Source organism: Suillus bovinus (genome assembly GCF_016758785.1).
Source record: "Suillus bovinus strain UH-Sbo-P2 chromosome Unknown EDB93scaffold_81, whole genome shotgun sequence".
NCBI classification, from domain to species: Eukaryota; Fungi; Basidiomycota; class Agaricomycetes; order Boletales; family Suillaceae; genus Suillus; species Suillus bovinus.
Genome location: NW_024542137.1, coordinates 89,724 through 109,732, shown reverse-complemented (window position 1 = coordinate 109,732; position 20,009 = coordinate 89,724). Strand labels below are relative to the sequence as shown.

The 20,009-nt window shown below is 46.4% G+C and overlaps 4 protein-coding genes across 4 annotated transcripts; 1 reads left to right on the top strand and 3 right to left on the bottom strand.

Annotated features, from left to right (window-relative positions):
* Positions 1-147: 147 nt before the first annotated feature.
* EDB93DRAFT_1174668 (general substrate transporter) lies at positions 148-2,399 on the bottom strand. Its single transcript, XM_041450454.1, has 3 exons — positions 2,145-2,399; positions 1,797-2,092; positions 148-1,745 (listed from the first exon to the last, which is right to left on the bottom strand). The coding sequence occupies exons 1-3, from the start codon at positions 2,375-2,377 to the stop codon at positions 595-597; spliced, it is 1,680 nt and encodes a 559-aa protein (XP_041303135.1). The 5' UTR covers positions 2,378-2,399; the 3' UTR covers positions 148-594.
* A 1,544-nt stretch (positions 2,400-3,943) lies between these two features.
* On the top strand, positions 3,944-4,612 carry EDB93DRAFT_1339961 (uncharacterized protein; the record flags this gene model as incomplete). The annotated part of the gene is made up of 1 exon (XM_041455438.1): positions 3,944-4,612. The coding sequence occupies one exon, from the start codon at positions 3,944-3,946 to the stop codon at positions 4,352-4,354; it is 411 nt and encodes a 136-aa protein (XP_041303134.1). The 3' UTR covers positions 4,355-4,612.
* An 11,471-nt stretch (positions 4,613-16,083) lies between these two features.
* EDB93DRAFT_1254873 (uncharacterized protein) lies at positions 16,084-16,517 on the bottom strand (the record flags this gene model as incomplete). Its single annotated transcript, XM_041453695.1, has 3 exons — positions 16,084-16,391; positions 16,449-16,458; positions 16,509-16,517. 3 exons carry the CDS (start codon positions 16,515-16,517, stop codon positions 16,084-16,086), a joined length of 327 nt encoding a protein of 108 aa, XP_041303133.1.
* Positions 16,518-17,402: 885 nt separating this feature from the next.
* On the bottom strand, positions 17,403-19,824 carry EDB93DRAFT_1107592 (uncharacterized protein; the record flags this gene model as incomplete). Its single annotated transcript, XM_041447739.1, has 10 exons — positions 17,403-17,461; positions 17,526-17,921; positions 17,972-18,078; positions 18,132-18,260; positions 18,314-18,696; positions 18,774-18,995; positions 19,059-19,092; positions 19,160-19,215; positions 19,492-19,525; positions 19,601-19,824. 10 exons carry the CDS (start codon positions 19,822-19,824, stop codon positions 17,403-17,405), a joined length of 1,644 nt encoding a protein of 547 aa, XP_041303132.1.
* Positions 19,825-20,009: the final 185 nt, after the last annotated feature.

The window sequence follows — 20,009 nt, the reverse complement described above, 5'->3', positions numbered from 1 at the left end:
GTGAGCCGAAGTACCTATGCATGACGTTATAAAGCAATACAAAAGTTCAGACTGACCTCGATTTGGCGTGACTGCGTTGCTTTAGATTGCTGTATATTCCAGCTTCATCTATCGGACAACAGAGAGGTCACTCCAACAGTGGTTGGGCTGGGGGAGACTGTAACGACGAAGAAAGGAACCGAACACTCGCTCGGCTGGACATGTGGTGCCGGTTCCTTCCGGGCACTCCGGTTGAACGTTCGAAGCGTCACATTGCTTTATATCGTAATGTGGAGGAAAGTAGCATTGAGCTTATAATATCTCCGGTTTGGGCCTTATCTCGTAAACGTCACATGAAACCGTTAAAAGGAAAATCAATGATCGGAGATATGATCATCAAAACAATATGATGAAAAAGAAAACGTGTTTATGGCAAGTGACTTTTGGAAAGCTTATTTTGAGAAGTGGGGAGATTCTGGGGTTGCGCAATGCGTTATGTAAATAGTACTACATATGAAAGTGTTTCATACAGGGCGTAACAGCAACAAGAAAATACGAACATCATACACACGGAGCCGATATCGTTCGAAACCTTCGTAACATGGACTGGAGCATTCATATAATAATGCTCTCGTCCCACTTGTGTGAACCTCCCAGCGAATGACCATGCCCCAACTCTCCGTCCGATTGCAATTTGAGCTCCTTCGAAATCTCCTCAGAACTATCTGTGGGGGATGCACTGATACTTTTCAGCTCATGCAAAGTGGCAGCGCGGCGCGTCCCAAGGAAGATCCACCCCCCGGGCGCATCTTCCAGCGAGCGAATAATGATATCCTTCTCGAAAAGATATTTGATATCTTCCAACGGGTATCCAGTCGTCTCCGGTAGGAAGATGTAGACCCACGCCGCCATTATGAAACAAACGACGCCGAAAATAATATATGTTCCATAGGTTATGTGGTCGAGCATGATGGGTGTGACTTGGGCAATGACATATGTCAAAAGCCGGTCGGTTCCGGACGCGAGGGATAAGGCAAGTGGACGGAGATGTCCTGGGGCGACTTCAGCGCCGAGGACGTGGGGAGTGTATCCCCAGCCTGCGCAATAGGCAACGGCATAGAAATATACAGCAACGATAGATATGTAGGTTGTTGGCACAATGCCCTGGCCGGGGTGGGCACCAGCATACCCACCAACCCATAGCATCATCAGCCCCTGCAAGAGGCCACCGTAGATCATGGTCCTCTTCCGACCCCATCTTTCGATGATGTGGGTTAAAGTGAAGCATGTGGCGACGAATTTTACGACACCATAGATGCCAGTATCAAGTAGCGTCAGGGAAGTACTAGATAAACCGAGGCTGGCGAATATTTGAGGGGTGTAGTAAGTGATCGCGATTGCGCCGGACCACTGCTGAAATACGATAGCGATGGAAGGGATGATGCAGCGCAAAAATATGATTTTCGATTCTCCCATCCTACGGATTTGGCCGATCAGGGAAAGGTTGCGCTTCCCAGCGAAATCGGCACGAATTTCGCGGAGAGTCACCACGACGGTATCGTCACCCTGATCCTTTCTCGCGATATATGCGAGGACTGCAGCTGCTTCCTCGTAGCGGCCGCATCCAACAAGCCATCGAGGGGACTCAGGCTGGAAATACATCAAAAACAAAAAGAGTACCCCAGGTATGACTTGAACGATAATAGGCACCCGCCACTGCATTTGGCTTGGTGAGATATTGAGAGAAACGCCGTAGTTGACCCAAACTATGCATCGCCCGTCAGATCAAATCTCACAGGTCAGCGATCAACACTCACAAGCTAGCATATTTCCAATTGCTATTCCGACCGGAATGCTGCCGATGCATCGACCGCGGATGGCTCTCGGAGAACATTCGGATATGTATGTTGGGATCGAAGCTGATAACAAACCGATACCGATACCGGCGAAGAAACGGGAGAAGTAGAATACCTTCAATCCAACGTGTGAGGACATTCCGATTCCGATTGTTGATTGAATGATGCTCCCAATGAGGAAGATAATTGCGGACCCTAACATGCTAGGCTTCCTCCCAAATCGACTTGTAAAATAGCCTGAAGATAATGCCCCAAAGCTGATGGCATGACTTTAACCGAATAAGCCTTCATACTGGAAGATGCACTCACAAGCCTCCTGCTTGCAGGACCGAACCAATATTTCCGCTCAAGCTAGCGCGCGCAGAGGCCGAGTCTGAGAGCAGACCGAAATACTTTTGGAACGATGGTAACGCGAGCAAGCCACCCAGTAAACTTACATCCCAACCGAGGCAGATGAATCCTGTTCCGGCTGAGAATGCGAGAAAGTATGCATTGCGATACTGAATGAGGTCTCGGAGTTCCTTCTTCAAGGTCGGGAACATTATACAAGAGAGGGTATATGTCACTCACAAGGAAGTGAGCAAATGTGACCCGAATATATAGTGGCGAAGGGTGATGTAAACAACTTAAACTATGATTTTAGCTCCAATTGGAGCTACGATAGGTAGTGCCTCCGCTACGGCCATCGGATAACGATGGGTTCTTCATAGCGCGTTACGTTGACCACAAGGACTTGTCGTAATATATGATTTAATGTTGCTAGTAGCAATGAAAATAAAGGACACGCTCTGCACATACGGTCATGTAATGGTATATAAGACATTATGACCTCTTACCAGTGTTCGGACGCGGCAAAATTTCCAACAGCAGCAATGTAGACCAAACACCTAGTACTTTCCCATTTGGCCTCGGAGTTGCCAAGTCGGACTCAGAGGATGCTTTTCCACCAGGGTTATCTGCTGGACGTGATGGGCTAGCGGCCCAGGGCTGATTTGAATGACACGCGGTTAGCCTCCATGTGTTACCTATGTGTCACTAATGCTGCTACTTACAGGCCTGGTCAGTTCTAAAATGTCGTTGTCAATGTCGACTGAGCCTCGTCTATCCAAGGTACCCGCTGATAGCCGATGCTTAGTCATGATGCATGAGCTCGGGCGAAGTCGATCAAGTATTTGCTATTCGTGTTGCAATGTAACGTATGCCCCCACGTATGTATGACTATGAAAGAAAGACTTCAAAGACTTTCTGACCTTAAATTCTGTACATGCCAGAATGCTTTCTGCATCTCACTGCAAGCAAAGCTGTCTGCGGAGAGTTACTTGACGAACTTTACGGTGCGTTACATTGACTGCAATGACTTTTTGTAATATACTGCTTTTAGCAACAACTTGAAAAATGAAGGACACGCTCTGCACATATTGTCAACTGACTTTCCCTTTTTTTACTGCCATCGGAGTTGCATCAGATAATGTTTTTCCACCAGGGTTCCGATATCTGCTGGATGTAATGGGCTAGCGGCCCTTATGCTAATGAATGACACAACCTATGTGTCATTGATGCGGCTAAGGCTCAAGCGCTCATCCAGCGTCATGTCGAGAGGTGCACCATTCAAGTTGAATCAAAGAAGTTCAAAGAAGTATATACTGTCACGTGACAAGACATAATGGTAACCACGTCTGACTTGCCACGATCCAGGTCTCGGGGTAACAAGTTACATGTAGCAGCTGTTGGATCGAAGATATCGTGGTTTGCCTCGCAACGCACTTAGGCGATGAAAGACGCCTGCAGGCACCCATGTCACGCTTGATCAAATCAATCTTAGCAGCGGGATGCTCTAGGTGATTACTTTGGAGTTGCATTCTCTATTTCCCATTGTGCAATCGTCAAAGTGGTAAAGGATGTACACACGACGTTCAGTCATACCGCTTCTCTCCAATATTTACCATCATTCCTCGCAGAGTCCCCTTCTACGCCATGAATCACCGCTCTTGCTCGCCTTGGTTGTCGCATCGACCCTGCACTCTTTGGGCGTGCTGTAGCCTATGAAGGTCTGTCGTGGGCACTGGAGAATGCATTAGAAAACGCATATATAGCGCATTGATTACAAAATGTCCATTGCTCAGGGGGTTAGCGGTGCACCACCCAGCGTCTCTGCAACACTGCCCCCGGAATTTTGGCAGATGTTCGCTCTTCATTTTGATCTACCAGACGTCCTCACACTGGGATTGGTTTCAAAGTTATGTCGTGAAGAGATGCCAAAGAATTCGCTGCAAGCTGCTTCTTTCTCTGCTGCGCGAGCTGTCATTACTGCTACTGTGTCTGTCGGGCAGGATGCAGAGGCAACTCAAAGTGGGGTTGTGTATTTTCCCCTACTGGACACCTGGCTTCGTGTCCCCATTTCAGGCACACTCCCGCCTGGCGCTAGAGAGAAAACCCGCGCTAACAGGTTTCGTGGTTCTTACCATAGGATCCCCTACCGTGTTGCATATACCGTACATGTCGGTCTCTTGTCACAGTAACTTTCCATGGTTCAACCATGCATATTTAACATACTGTTTTGTAGCAAGACGAGAACCAAATACAGACATGTGTCATACAGTTTCAATGATTTCTCGGCGAGCATTTCCCTATACGGTACTGCTAGTTGGTACATGTATACGCTGCTCGAAGACAATCGAATTCATGCTAGTTTCTGCGTCGGATGCGGCCACGAGTTTAGCGTGATATTGTCGAACGCTAAGGATGAGGCGTGGTCCTAGCACAAACATCTGCACGCCAAATAAAACCTGGCAAGTACTAAAGAGTATTATAGCATCTTTAGAATATAGATTCTACAAAATGATGAGCGGTTGTTACAAGCAGATGTCAGCGACAAGTTGGCGTACCACGAGAATAGCTGGAGAGACGAAAACAAGCTGGAGGCAAGACACACAAGCAAAGCTAATACGTGTGGAATGTGAGCAGAAAAAGATAACCATATTCACATTACAAGCTCACGTTGCGAAATAAAGCATGTGTGATTCTATCAGTACTCTGAAACAGTCCCCGATGGTCGATCCTGTCGATAGGCTGAGTCGTCGCAGGTCACGGAAATGTTTTACAGCAATATAGACTGAAAGACACAGTGCGAGGACCTCCCAAAGAGTGCAAAGCATCCAAAGCATTGAAATCAAAAACGGGGAGTGCCCCTCGAGCCCGTAATCGCATATATATCTGCCAGAGAGTATCAGTTCCTCTAGTAGTCATTCAATGAGCTGGGTTCCTCAAATCAACAAGTGAAGCTTACCCGCTACAATATACTTGAGTGCTATTGCCATGAGTACTCCGCAGGCGATGTTTACAGCAAGGAAGATCATAACAAGGAAGATAAGCACCATTCTAGATCCCTGATACATGGCGTGTAACCGAGCAATCATTATGACTTGCACCATGTTTTAGTCGAGTCGATGTCACTGAGGTACTGCAGCTGGGTCACTCACCACCCAACATAGCAGGTACGATTACACCTATCCCGTCCAGTGCGTAGCCCGTAATAGTGCCTGAAACAACTAATTAGCGATCACAGTCGTACTAGGATCAAACACTAGGACTCACACCTATCGAGTCATTATGTTGAGCCAAGTTCAATGGTCAAGATATCACTCACCCCTACATATGAGTGAGGTCATTGGATATGAATAAGATAGTTACGGAATACTCACTGCATCTGTCAGAGAGATCATTGGCATATATTCTGCTAGTGTGCAGCCAGTCAAAGGATCGAATACAGTGCATTAGAGACATACCTAGAACACTGATACTGATGATGAGAGGTGGGTTATTAGCAAAGCGCCAATTTATTGGCTTTCAAAACATACACAGAATACGGTAGTCCAATATAGCGTACCTAGAACATTTTGGAGTCAGCACAACTTGCCAATCACACTATAGTGTAACGTGGGATACGAACAACGAGGTACAGCACGGTCATGAGAGACCAACGTTGCCTCTATCACGAATTCATTTTTTTCTTCCGATATGTGACTCTGTCACTTACCCAGATTAGCTCAATCTATGGCACTATTCTTAGTGAGTTGGCTACTCCAGCAACAGCACCGACCTACCTCTTGTCCGAGTGTTAGTACTGGAAATATCACGAGAACATCAGCGGTTTTCGTCGTTCGAAGACTGTCCTTCTTACCCCAATCGTATACTACCACGAGGCCTGCGGCAACTGCGAAACCGCAAGTGACTGTTAGATCGAGACATCACTGACTGATCAGACGAACCCATCCAATAGCTGTTCAGAATATTCGAATCGATCATCGGCCACCAACTTGGATCGTTTGATATCAAGGTCATAGTATTCGAGGGATAGGTGTAAGTGGATGGGGGATATTGAGGGTTATAATGATGATCTAGTGTTCATGCTAGATATACCATCGTTCAACGTTAAGGTTCCGAGTCAGCACTCGTACTATCGGCATGATGATGATGAGGATTCATGGCCGCCTCCGAGTCAGGGCCCTTGATTGGATGAAGTAAGTATTGGGATGCGAAGTAGAGCAGAAGTCTAGTAGGATTGAATCCAAGTAGATTTTGATTTGTAAACGTTTGGTCAATTAATGTCATTTATTGGTAGTCAGCGTGAACGTTAACGATTATAAAGCGAGTACATCATTCGAAAATCGTCTCACGAGTGGGGGGGTAACGTGGATAATTCGTAAATCATATATGTAGTATGATAAGTAGTAGTACTACTAATACGAGTACTGACCTTACATGCAATTAGATGCAGTTGTGTTCAGACTCGGTCCTTGGTACTAGATTTCGTCTTTTCGTCGGCTAGCTCGCTGGTATAACTCGATTTCATTCCTCACTTGACTTTACGATATTTCTAATCAGCGATCTCTATAGATTAGAGGTAGAGTGGGATAGAAAAGATCTAACAGGTAAGAATAACTATGCTAAGTCAGTTAAGTGTAACAATAATGGTAAAGGTATAGACTCACGTCTCAGTCTCTGGAAAGAACTGAGACGCTCGTAACGGTTGGGCACTAGTATTTATACGGTAAGCGCTCTCGATTATTTTGAAGGTAAAAATTTACTTTGGACCATTTCGGTCCTGAGTCCTGACGTCAACAGCTCCTTCTCTGTTCCTCCCGCCCCCAACATATCCCTTGCGCTCGTACCTGCTATTTGGCATCCCGAGTCTCTCCGTGCTCAATATCTTTGGATGACATCAATACTCCCCCTCGAGCGCAAGCTAGTCCCATCAGGGTTCTGAGTCTCTGCAAGCGGGGGCGGGCTAGTGCCTTGGTGAATGCATCGGCGATGTTGTCATCGGTGGGGCAGTATTGCAGCTTGAAGGTTCTGGCCTTCACGTGAGAATGAACGAAATGATAATGAAGGTCGATATGTTTGGTGCATGATTGGAATTTTCCATTCATCGCAAGTGCGATGGCAGCCTGATTGCCGCAATGAATAGGGATGGGACGTTGGGTGATGCCATAGAGTTCCTCGAGGAGTAGGTGGAGGTATAGCAGCTCTCAGACAACACTGGTGAGTGCTATATATTCTGCTTCGGCTGTGGAAAGGGCAATAATAGGCTGCTTATGCGTGCTCCAGGCTACTGCTCCCCTGTTCAAGAGTACAATGTACCCAGAAGTAGAGTGCCTGTGGGCCTGCAAAGCCCAGGTCCACATCGACATATGCTTCACACATATTACAGTGACATATTTCCAGTATTATACGGGTCACCTGACCTACATAATATCCCGTATAAGATGGGCCAGCGGACTATGGGCCGATGTTATGTATATCCCCGATGTTGATGGATGGGCCAGGAGGGATATTATTTCCGATGGAGATGGGTGGGCCCATCTATGCTGATATTATATATATCCTCGAAGATGTCGGGTGGGTCCGATGTAATGGTTTATTGTATAGATGGGTGGGCTGAGGGAGCGGTGGAATATGTATTATATAGACAGGTGGGCTGATGTAAGGGTTTATTGTATAGATGGGTGGGCCAACATACTGGAATTATTTTGTAGATGGATGGGCCGAGGGAGTGGTGGAATATTCATTATATAGACGGGTGGGCCGATGGAGGGGGATGTTATATAGACAGGTGGGCCGAGGTAGTGAGATATCTGTCTGACATTCACGGATTACCGAGTCCCAGATGCCCAAAAACCGAATCCCATTGTGCAACATCCATTCCGGACACCCGAACACCCCAAGCTCGAGACTGGAAACTGGAAACTTGTGAAAATGTGTGAAATTTCTATTTCCTTACACCAAACACATGAACACCTGAACACCCAAAGCCTGAAGCTTGAAAGTCCAGTTATCAAATCACCGAGTGCCGAGTCCTGATAGACCTGAAGCCTGAGACCCAAAATCCGAAGCCCGAAACCCAAAAACATGTATGCAAAATGTCCATTTTTCATTCATTGCACAAATCACTGAGTGTCAAGTGACAAAACCTGAAACTTGAGACCCAGTACACAAATCACCAAGTACCAAGTGCCGAGGGCCAAACCCCAAAGTCCAAAACCTGAAAACATGTATATAACATATCCATTTTTCAGTCATTGCACAAATCACCGAGTGTCGAGTGCCAAAACCCAAAACTTGAAACCCGGTATGCAACATGCCCATTTTTCATTTACATTAAACAAATCATCAAATGCCAAGTGCCGAGGCCCGAACCCCGAAACCTGAAGCCTGAAACCCGAAAATATGTATACAACATATCCATATTTCCCTCACTGCACAAATCACCGGGTGTCGAGTACCGAAACCCGAAACTTGACACCTGGTACACAAATCACCAAGTGATGAGTGCTGAGGCCCATGCCCCGATGTCCGAAGCCCAAAACCCAAAGCCCAAAACCCGAAAATATGTATACAACATATCCATATTTCACTCATTGCACAAATCACCAAGTGTCGAGTACCGAAACCCGAAACTCAACACCCGGTACACGTGACTACAACTGGACATGAATTCTGTATTTGTATGTATTATCCATTGATGTAGGGTTCAAAAAACTTGGGAATTGTATTGACTACCAAGTGTTGGGACTCGGGACTCGCTAGTCAATATAGGAAAATGATAATGAAAAATTGAAAATTATTATTATGCTTAACTTTCTTAATGAAGGTTATAGTCTGAGTCTATGTGAGTGTATTGGTGGTCCTACCAAGTATTGGTACTCAGTGTAGTGATGGTTGCGGTGCTGGGCTCAGATCCACTGATTTTCATACTCATGTCATTCTTGTCAATTGGAGATTATTTGAAGACTACGTTAAATGTTAGTCAGTGTTGAGTATGATAATGAATGTATAGTCATACCTCAGTCTGAGAACAAATAGACTGAGGTAGGATGATGCAGGTATGAGGATTATATATTTGTCTGGCATGTTAGCAATGATGTAAAGATGAGGCGTGCATTTGTACATGTGTGCAGTAAGTGAGCATAAAGATAAAAGAATGAATATTAATAGCGAGACTTGCACATTATGTTGAGATATCCAACATGACAAGCCTGTGATGGGATCAGAGACCTGGAATAACACCCATATATGTCCATTATAATAGCCCTAATAGTTTAGAAAGATACATGAAGGATTGATGTAATGACATGCATATGTGTGAAATGTGACAATAGACATATTTTTACAAAGTCGCATTTATAGATGATTCAGGCCAAAGATTTCATTAAAAATATGTAGGATAGATTGTAAACTACCTAAGGAACCCATACTGCCTACTGCCTTGAGGGTAGGGGGTGGGTGGAAGGGATATAGTGGAAACATGAGTTGACTCAGCATTAAAGTCCTATTATTGCTTCACTGACCATTTTCGATGCTTTGGGTCTTTGAAGTTTCCCACACTCCATTTCTTATCTATTTCACTTCCTCAGTACTCAATTCTTGGTGGATTTGTCTGTAAATTTATGTCTATGATACTTAATATATTTTAAATGTACTCCAGGTTTCTGATCATGAAGATTCAATGTTTTGAAGGTATGGGCCCCTTATCAGGAGAAATGGCAAGTATGCACACTAGCTCACAAACTCCAGCCTATTGTGAGCTGATCTTGGTCATAAGAGGCAATAATATAAGCTACGCTCATTATATATTAAAAGGTTGGATCATGGATGCAAGGGCAAGATACTGAAAATCATGAAAAATGTCAAAAGTGCAATGGTCTATGCTTACATGTAATAACACTGTCTGTAATATTCAATAATGTGAAAATGAGTAAATATGCACCAGTGGGGATAGATATGACTAGACAGGACATAGGAAGGATGAGTCCAATGCAAAAATGTTGGGTCTGAAACTTTCAGGTCGGGGTCAGGCGTCGGGATCAGGATCGGAATGTCAGGGATGCGTCGGACAAATACTGTTTAATGTGAGTATCAAAAACATGGGTTTTGAGCCCAGTGCCATGACTATCATTACACCAGGTACTGAGTACCGAGTAATGAAATAAACAATTGACAAGAAAAGACTACCAATACACTCACCTTGACTTAGACTACAACTTTCATTTTTCATTCTTGCCGATGTTTCAGATTTCTTTAGCTTATATCTTGGTCAAATGATAACTGATGGACAAGAAAAGACTACCAATACACTCACCTAGACTCGGACAACAACTTCCATGTTTTCATTATCTTTGCGTATTGCACACCGGGTTTTGAGTTTCAGGTTTTGGCACTCAACACTCGGTGATTTGTGCAATGAGTAAAAAATGGAAATATTGCATACATGTTTTCGGGTTTTGGGCTTCGGAATCTGGGCTTCAGATGTCGGGTTTTGGGCCTTGGCACTTGGCACTCTGCACTTGGTGATTTGTGTACCAGGTCTCAAGTTTCGGGTTTTGGTACTTGACACTCGGTGAGTTGTGCAATGAGGGAAAAATGGATATGTTGCATACATATTATCAGGTTTCAGGCTTCGGGTTTTGGGCTTCGGACATCAGGTTTTGGGCCTTGGACATCGGAGCTCAGGCCTCAGCACTCAGCACTTGGTGATTTGTGTACTGGGTGTCGAGTTTTGGGTTTCGGTACTTGACACTCCATGATTTGTGCAATGAGGGAAATATGGATATGTTGTATACATATTTTCGGGTTTTAGGCTTCGGGTTTCGGGCATCGGCATTCAGCACTCAGCACTTGGTGATTTGTGTACTGTATCTCGAGTTTTGGGTTTTGGCACTCGACACTCGGTGATTTGTGCAATGAGTGAAATATGGATATGTTGTATACATATTTTCGGGTTTCAGGCTTCAGGTTTCGGGGTTCGGGCCTCGGCACTTGGCATTCGATGATTTGTTTAATGTAAATGAAAAAATGGGCATGTTGCATACCGGGTTTCAAGTTTTGGGTTTTGGCACTCGACACTCGGTGATTTGTGCAATGACTGAAAAATGGATATGTTATATACATGTTTTCAGGTTTTGGACTTTGGGGTTTGGCCCTCGGCACTTGGTACTTGGTGATTTGTGTACTGGGTCTCAAGTTTCAGGTTTTGTCACTTGACACTCAGTGATTTGTGCAATGAATGAAAAATGGACATTTTGCATACATGTTTTTGGGTTTCGGGCTTCGGATTTTGGGTCTCAGGCTTCAGGTCTATCAGGACTCGGCACTCGGTGATTTGATAACTGGACTTTCAAGCTTCAGGCTTTGGGTGTTCAGGTGTTCATGTGTTTGGTGTAAGGAAATAGAAATTTCACACATTTTCACAAGTTTCCAGTTTCCAGTCTCGAGCTTGGGGTGTTCGGGTGTCCGGAATGGATGTTGCACAATGGGATTCGGTTTTTGGGCATCTGGGACTCGGTAATCCGTGAATGTCAGACAGATATCTCACTACCTCGGCCCACCTGTCTATATAACATCCCCCTCCATCGGCCCACCCGTCTATATAATGAATATTCCACCACTCCCTCGGCCCATCCATCTACAAAATAATTCCAGTATGTTGGCCCACCCATCTATACAATAAACCCTTACATCAGCCCACCTGTCTATATAATACATATTCCACCGCTCCCTCAGCCCACCCATCTATACAATAAACCATTACATCGGCCCACCCGACATCTTCGATGATATATATAATATCAGCATAGATGGGCCCACCCATCTCCATCGGAAATAATATCCCTCCCGGCCCATCCGTCAATATCAGGGATATACATAACATCGGCCCATAGTCCGGTGACCCGTATAATATGGAATTTGTCACTGAAGGGGCTCTGCTTCAAGTCCTCCCTCGCCTTCGCTCAACTTCAACTCAAGATTCCCGTACCTTTTAGATACCGGAGGGCGCATTTGGCAGTGTCCCAATGGGGCCTGCCCAGATTCCGCATGAACTGCGAAAGGGTCGATACAACGAACACTATATCTGGGTGTGTGCTTGTTGCAACATACATCAAGGAGCTGATGGCCCTCTGGTAAGGTACATCACGCATGTTGTGTATTTCGGTGTGTGTTGCTGGGGGCTGGTCAATGGATAGGCCTGCTCCGGGCTCGATAGGCATTTGGATATTCTTCGCATTGGTTAGGTGGAAACAGTCGACGAGGGTGGCAACGTAGGCATTCTGTGATAGCGTTAAGGTGCATCTGGCTCAATCCCTGGTCACTTTTAGTCCTAACAACCAGTTTAGCTCACCCAAATCCATAATCTCGAAGTGTTTTTGGAGCTGGGTCTTAAAGCGTAGGATGTGCGAGATGTCGTTAGCGGTAATGGCCATGTCATCCATGGAGACCGTGATGACTATGTGCTCCTTCAAGGTACGCTTGAAGTACACGGACTGATCGACCTTCGATTGTTGGAACCCCAGTGCAATGAATACTCCCACCAGCTCTCCCGCCCACTCAAAACCGGCCTGCTTCAACCCAGGTAGGCTCCTCCTCAGTCTCAGCACTTTCTTCTCCCTCTCAGCCTTCAGATACCCCAGCGGCGGTCTCATGTAGATTTCCTCTTGAATGCTCACATACAGGTACGCACTTTTGATGTCGACTTGATGTATTTCCCAGTCATGCTGAGCCGCTATAGTCAGTATGGTCTGAATGGTTGTCATGTTCGCAGTGGGGGCAAATGTCTCGAAGAAGTCTACGCCTTGCCGCTGTCTCTGACCATTAGCAACCAGTCAAGCTTGCAACTTGAGCTTCTCGCCGTCTGGTCCACGTTTTTTTGCAAGGACGTAGTGGCAGGGGATGATATTCACGCCTTGAGGTGGGTCAATGACTTCCCACGTACCTAGCTTTTCAAGTTGACTAATTTCGTAATCCACCGCTTCTTGCCATTTGACTGCGTCAGGTCTGTTCAGGGCTTGATGAAGGGTGGGCTCAGGTTCAGCTGCTGCTAGTGCAAGGTGAATATGGTTTTCTTCGTCTAGGAGATCTAATTCTGATGCTTCCAACAGGGAATCCACTGCTATGGTCACTGTCTCCCCCTTATGGAGGGCGGCATAGTACCCTGGTCCCAGCCTGTGCCTCGTGGGTCTTGGCTCTGGAGGGGTAACGGAGTGTTGGGGATCGTTTGAGGTGGCAGGAGGAGGTGATGGGATAGACTGAATGCGAGGTGTGGTATTATTATTACTGTTGTTGTTGTATTCGTCATTCCGCATGACAGCTGGCTCCCCCTTGTTCAGGGTATCCTTGGCAACTGGTACTTCCATAGGTGCAAAGGTGAGGTTCCTCTCCACCGAAATCCTGCATTTTGACGGCCAGTACACTCTATAGGCCTTGCTCTCCACATCAACCCCCACAAACAGCGCTTCCTCTGCCCTTGCCTCCAGCTTCCCAGCATCCACAAGATGGACGTACACCCTCGTGCCAAATTTGTGGGCCTATGCGAGGTCAGGCTTCATCTTCCAGACGAGTTCGTATGGGGTGGTGCCAGGGGTGGCTCTAGAAGGTAAGTGGTTTTTCAGCCATGTTGCGTAATTCACAGCTTCTGCCCACAGGAATTTCGGCAGATCCTTGGTGAGGAGCATTGCTCTGGCATGCTCTACCAGTGTCCAGTTGAGGCGTTCGGCCACGCCATTCTGCTGTGGTGAGTCGTGGATGGTCAGCTGACGCTCGATGCCTTGCTGATGCAGATGTTCGTCGAACTCTGCACTCAGGTACTCCCCGCCTCTATCTGAACAGATCTTCTGCACCTTCGCTCCCGGTCCTTGCCTGCCCATCCAAGCCTCATAGGCCTTGAAAGCGGTGAGCACCTCACTCTTCGCCTTCAGAAAGTATAACTTTGTCTGATGGCTGTAATCATAGGTGAGGCTCATATAGTACAGGCTGCCACTAATGCTTGCGGTCTGGGCTGGTCCCCACAGGTCTGTATGCACCAACTCTCCATAGGCGCTTGTGCAGGATTTCAACTGATTGGGAAACTGGCTGACACGCCAATTTCGCCTTCACGCAGGCCTCGCAGAATTTGGTCTTGGAGGTTGGATCAAGATTAATGCCGGTAACGAGTCCCTTGCTTACAGCGTCGGCTGCTGCTACTTGGGACACATGTCCCAGCACTCTGTGGAGCTCGTTGATGGTGAGCTTCCCTTTTGCAATGTTGGCATGATGTATGGGCGCTGACTCTCCTGTTGCCACACTGTACAGACCTTCTACCTGGGGGATCTCCCCAATCACTCTCCAGTTGGGGCCATGTGACAAGACTTTACACATGCGCCCCTCAAAAAGTACAGCCATACTGGCCTCGGCGATTTGATGGGTGGATATGAGGGTAAAGGCCATTTCTGGTGCGTATAGCGTGTTCTTCAGGGTGACCTTGGTGCGTTTCTCACTAAGCGGCAGCTCTAGGTGGACGTCTCCCCTTCCTGTAGCGTTCAGGGAGGAACCATTGGCCGTGCGGATCTCCTGCAGGGGAATCCAGATGAAGTTCATGAACTTGGCCCTATCAGGGCAGAAGTGGGATGTGGCGCCAGAATCGACGATAGTGCCACGTCATTCGGCAGGCACCTTGAGGTGTTTCGCTATGCTGGCGAGGCCAGTGGTGCAGGCTATACTGTCAGATTGAAGCTTAAAGGTATGTGATAAGACACACACCTTGATGCACAATGTGTCTAGTTCCTTGATGTCTGTAGCTTGATGCTTCATGAAGCATCAAGCTACAGACATCAGTAACAATGCCCATTTTGAACAGGTACACTGCCTTCCTAGCTTCTTTGCATCTCTGCGCTGAAGCTTCACACTTTCCCACGATGCCTCGTTTCGCCCAATTTGGGCAGGTACACCTTCCTGGCTTCTTTGCTGCATCTCTCACTGCAGCACTGAAGCTTTACACTCTCCCACAATGCTTTGTTTCACCCATTTTGAGCAGGTATGTCCTTCCCGGCTGCTTTGTGTCTCTGTGTTGAAGCATCACACTTTCCCACGATGCTTCAGATCTTTTGTTTCGCTCATTTTGGACAGGTACACCCAATTTTGAGCAGGTACGTCCTTCCCAGCTGCTTTGTGTCTCTATGTTGAAGCATCACGCTTTCCCACAATGCTTCAGATCTTTTGTTTCGCTCATTTTGAACAGGTACGCCCCTTCCCAGATCTTTTGTTTCACCCTATTTAGCAGGTACATCCCTTCCTGGGTTCTTACCTCTGTTCGTGGCTTCTGTCCTCAGCTTTTTCAGGCTTATTGCCTTCATCCCCGGCCTTTCCCCCCCTTCTCCACAGTTCTTGACCCGTCTAGCCAATTAATTTGATGCTAATGATCGAGATTAGATACACTGTAGTGTATACCATGTTTATATATGATTTTTCTCACTAAGTCTGTCACTGTGATGCCAAATGAGAATCAGGATTCACCATTACTACTTGAAATTTCACTAAGTCCCGTCCATAGTATGTACAAATGCATATACAGCGCTGTGCACATGAAATGTTGTCAAGTCCAGCACTATGCATGTGATTCACAATGAACTTACTTGTGCACATGAAATTTTCACTAAGTCAGACACTGAAAATACTCTCATATTTGTAGGCAAGGAATCGATGTGTATTAATGAGTCAATGGTGCCCCGAAAGGGTATTACAATATGTGCAGTATGTATGGACTAATATAATGAAAGCATCGCTACAAAATATTGATGGGCAAGCAACTCAGGCGCCGGATTTACATTTCCTGTCATAATATTAGCACTGTTCAAGTCCAACAGTGACAAGAAAAGTACATACTTCTTTTGAGTGACGTTCTCCACCTCGCCTGTCCTGAGTCTCTTCGCGCTCCCGCCTATCATGTTCGCTTGCGCCATGCGTGTTGACTCCTGGCGAACCCAACCTGTCTTCCGGAGAGGTAAATCGACTGAGGGAGATGGGTTAGTAGAAGGTTGGGAAGGCCGCGGATGGGTAAGTGCTGCTGGGGTAGGCTCTGCTGGGCTAAGTGCTGGGGGGTAGGTGCTGTTGGGGTAGGTGCTGCTGGGGTAGGTGCTGCTGGGGTAGGCACTGCTGAGGTAGGTGCTGCTGAGGTAGGTGCTGCTGGGGTAGGTGCTGCTGAGGTAGGTGCTGCTGGGGTAGGTGCTGCTAGAGTAGATACATCATGGACTGCAGTAGCAGCGAGATGAACGTGTTACAAGAACATCTAGACGCTTGGGCCCCTACCATTTTTCTCCTGATCCTCCTCGTATCAGCCCTTGCATCATACCCCTACCCCGACCTTACCCTGGTCATCCTTGTCATTCTCGCATTCCCTTTCGCTCTCTACCTGTTGCTTCAGCAGAGCCAGTACATCTGGCCGGATCCTTTCGCTGACGAAGCATATCCATGCTCCGTTCCACCACCTGACTGATCCTGCGGACAGTCCCCTTGCCCTTACCATCCGGACAGTAACCTATGATATGATGCACGACACATCCCCTTTGCCCTGTTTCCTTTCTTGATCTCTGACTCGATGCGCAGTCGCACATGCGACTTATACTTAGCTCCGCAGCTGCACGATCGTGCCCCTGCGTGTTTCACTTCTTATTCTGATCTTTGACTCACTTTCTTATCCGCACGTTCAGAGCTCACCCGTGTCTCACCTCGAACATGCCTTCCTTTTATGGTCATACCCTTTACCGTTTACTTCTCTTGGTAGTACGAGTTATCATCCACTAATACGCTTCCCGTCCTCTATATAAACTCGCTACCATGTAACATATTCCTTAACTTGAATCTACTTGGTTCTTGACCTCCTACTCTCACCAGAGTGATCCTTTCTGCCTCGCCAGCAGTCTATATTCTATCTTCTTATCTGCTCCTCGCGGATAAGCCTATAGTCTCGATCTTTACTCATCGATCGTCTCGCACCCGCTTGACATAAGCTACCCGATTTGGACATAGGCGTCAAATCTTACTTGCCGAAGCCTCACCAAGTAAGACCCCTAACCTTGGGCCAGCCCAAGGACGTCCTCGACCGTTGATGACACACGCTCTGTTTGAGCGTCGCCAACAGATACCATCCAAGTCATAACAGAACGACTTTGTCAGAGAATTGATTGGTTACCATGGGGAGAGGAACATTGTGGACTGCAGTAGTAGCAGCGAGATGGATGACTTCGTCAGAGAGATGATTGGTTACCATGGGAAGAGGAACTGGAACTTCCCGTGTGATGCCAGGAGTGGTGAAAGAACAACTGTCAAAGTTGAACATTGGCACTGTCAAAGGTGCAGTGGGAGATGTTGTCAGCATCAAATTACTCATTGGATTCCAGAATTCAGACTCCTTCCTCCACGATGTGATGGGAGTATCAGGCAAAGGAGGTGCCAAAGGAGTTACCGATGACATTGACAGAAATGCGGGGAGTGTGGGTGTTTGAGGCCAAGGTAACAATGATGAGGGTGGTTGGCTGAAAATGCTGGGATCAAAATCCCAAGAGTACGAGTCGTCGAGTCCTTGTGAGCTGACGCGAGAGGGCCCTGGCGAGTCAAAGGGCAGCAGGCTTTTGGGGACTCTCATCGGGGTCACTGCAGGCAACGAGAGAGCCGCCTGCAATGAGGTGCTCGCATCCGACATCGTCGGGCCCTCGAAGGAATTCTCTTCTTGTTCTGCAGGGGGCACGTAGTCCAACGCATGCTTCTTCCTGTCGTCCTCGGCTGTACATTTCATTAGTAGATACGTCTTCAAAAGAAAGAAAAATACATACTAAAAACTGTCCCAAGATAGCTCAGGTATGGGTTGAGATGCTTGTCTGTGAAATTTGAAGTCGTCTGCTTCCACGTAAGGCCAGCTTGATTCATGCCTGTGTGGTAGCTAAAAACAATTAGCATTAAGAATGGGGAATATATGTATCAGAACCTACATACCTCAATACATTAAGCATGCTTCCAAGGCGAGGATTGGGGCCTCCACCAATGACTGTCCACTCCCAACCTGTTAGTTGTCTCGCCGTGTCAAAAAATTGTGATATTGGGCCGATACACTCCTCTAGCGCCCTGATTAATATGATAGTGTGAGCAAGACATAGAAACAGACCAATTTCACTCACTTTGCATACTGTGCATTGGTAGGTGTTCTGGTTGCTGCAGTTTCGGAGAGGATGGTAGAAGCCTTGGCTTCACGTTCTTCGGCAGCTTTTGCTTTGCATAATAACTGAATTTCTAACGGCATGGCCTCATATGCCGCTTTTGTCAACTCCCTGACTGCCATCAATTTCTCGTTCTTAGTTATGAGCAAGCTGCACTTGATTTTCTCCTTGATCTGCGACCGTACAGCAGTGTTGTAGTTCATTTTGGAAAATATTTCCACCTCAGTATGGACCCAGGTTCCTTTTGCCTTGTTGCTGATCATCTTGGTAATCGATTTCATCATTGCGTTGAGTTGCGACCGACCACTTTTGCGAGATCTATAATTGAACCAATTTTTAAGTTGCTGTTTGAAATTGTTTTTGAAATGAGCATTTCTTTGAGTCAAAAATCAAATTCATCATTATTAATCTTCTTGCGCACCTCAACTGCCTTTCCCAGTTCCATATTCTCAGCCTCGCTAAGCTCCGAAGGTGACTTGTCTGGGTGCAGCATGTTGATTTCAGGCCATCGCTGTAAGAACTCCATGCTAACGTTAGACCAGAAATTTAATAAAGTACCCTGAAGCTGCTGTTTCAGGAACTTGCTGAATTGAGACTCAAGGTAATCTCTTTGTTCAGCGCTTGTCCAGTGAGATCCAACCATCTGTCAATGGTAGTGTGATCAATGACAGCATATTAATATTGAAGGTGTGCCATCACCGCTTACCTTGTCTTTTTTTGGTCTGCGTCCGGTTAGTCGGCTGGAAGGCTTTAGAGTGCCGTGATCGATCTCAGCAACTGAATGGGATGATTTTAGACATTGCTTACTTTTGTTTTGCTTCTGGCTGTAGGATTTTCACGTAGTTCAGGTGCGTCTGACCAAACTAAACATACAGTCAAGCCTCAAAATAAGGTTCAGCCATCTATGAAGGACCAATCATGTTCCTTTATTTGTATAGTACATCGTGTCGGAGTTATATTTCATATTGTATATATATATAAACCATGACAAACCCAAAATGAAAAGCTACCGCTGTCAAGACGTCAAAGCCTCACCCCCATTTAGCAGTAACACATATTCATTTTCAAATGAGCAATTCAACTTGTACTTGTACAGTCTGCATCCAGCCGTGCACTCCGTCCTCAGTGGAATCACTAACCTTCACCATAAACGAGCTCGCTGCCGCTCTGCAACTGATCAGAGACCAGGATGGTGAGTAAATTTTGATTCTTTTCCTTGATACTCAATGTTCCATATTATCTACACACAAATCTTCCAGGCACACGACAACCCTGCTGCCGAACTCAACTCTGCTGCCGAACTGCCTTCTCCTGCCACAAACGGTTGCCCTGGTTGCATTTTCCGTGCCCACCACCACCAGTGTTATGTCTTCCGTGCTGAAATTCATGGTGAACCTTGCAAAACTGAATCTCAGCCTGGTACCACCGGTGAGTGATTTCCTCTTTGTGAAGTTCTGATCCTGATTTTTCATTTTAGCACGTACACCCACTACACAGAATGATGGATCATCTCCCAGCAGCGCTATTGTAGTAGAATGATTTATCGTTTGACCTATGTGTACCTACGTACCTACTGGGTTTGATTAGTTTACATATAGCCATGTCACTTTCTTGTCAACTTGTCAATGCTATCAATTGTTGCTACTGCCAATAATTT

Bases quoted from the DNA above. Each gene is read 5' to 3' on its own strand.
- EDB93DRAFT_1174668 (XM_041450454.1), bottom strand. From the start codon at position 2,377: ATGTTCCCGACCTTGAAGAAGGAACTCCGAGACCTCATTCAGTATCGC. The intron at 2,093-2,144 runs GTGAGTGCATCT...TCATGCCATCAG, and splicing joins GTCCTGCAAGCAGGAGGCTT to CTTTGGGGCATTATCTTCAG. The intron at 1,746-1,796 runs GTGAGTGTTGAT...GGCGATGCATAG, and splicing joins AATTGGAAATATGCTAGCTT to TTTGGGTCAACTACGGCGTT.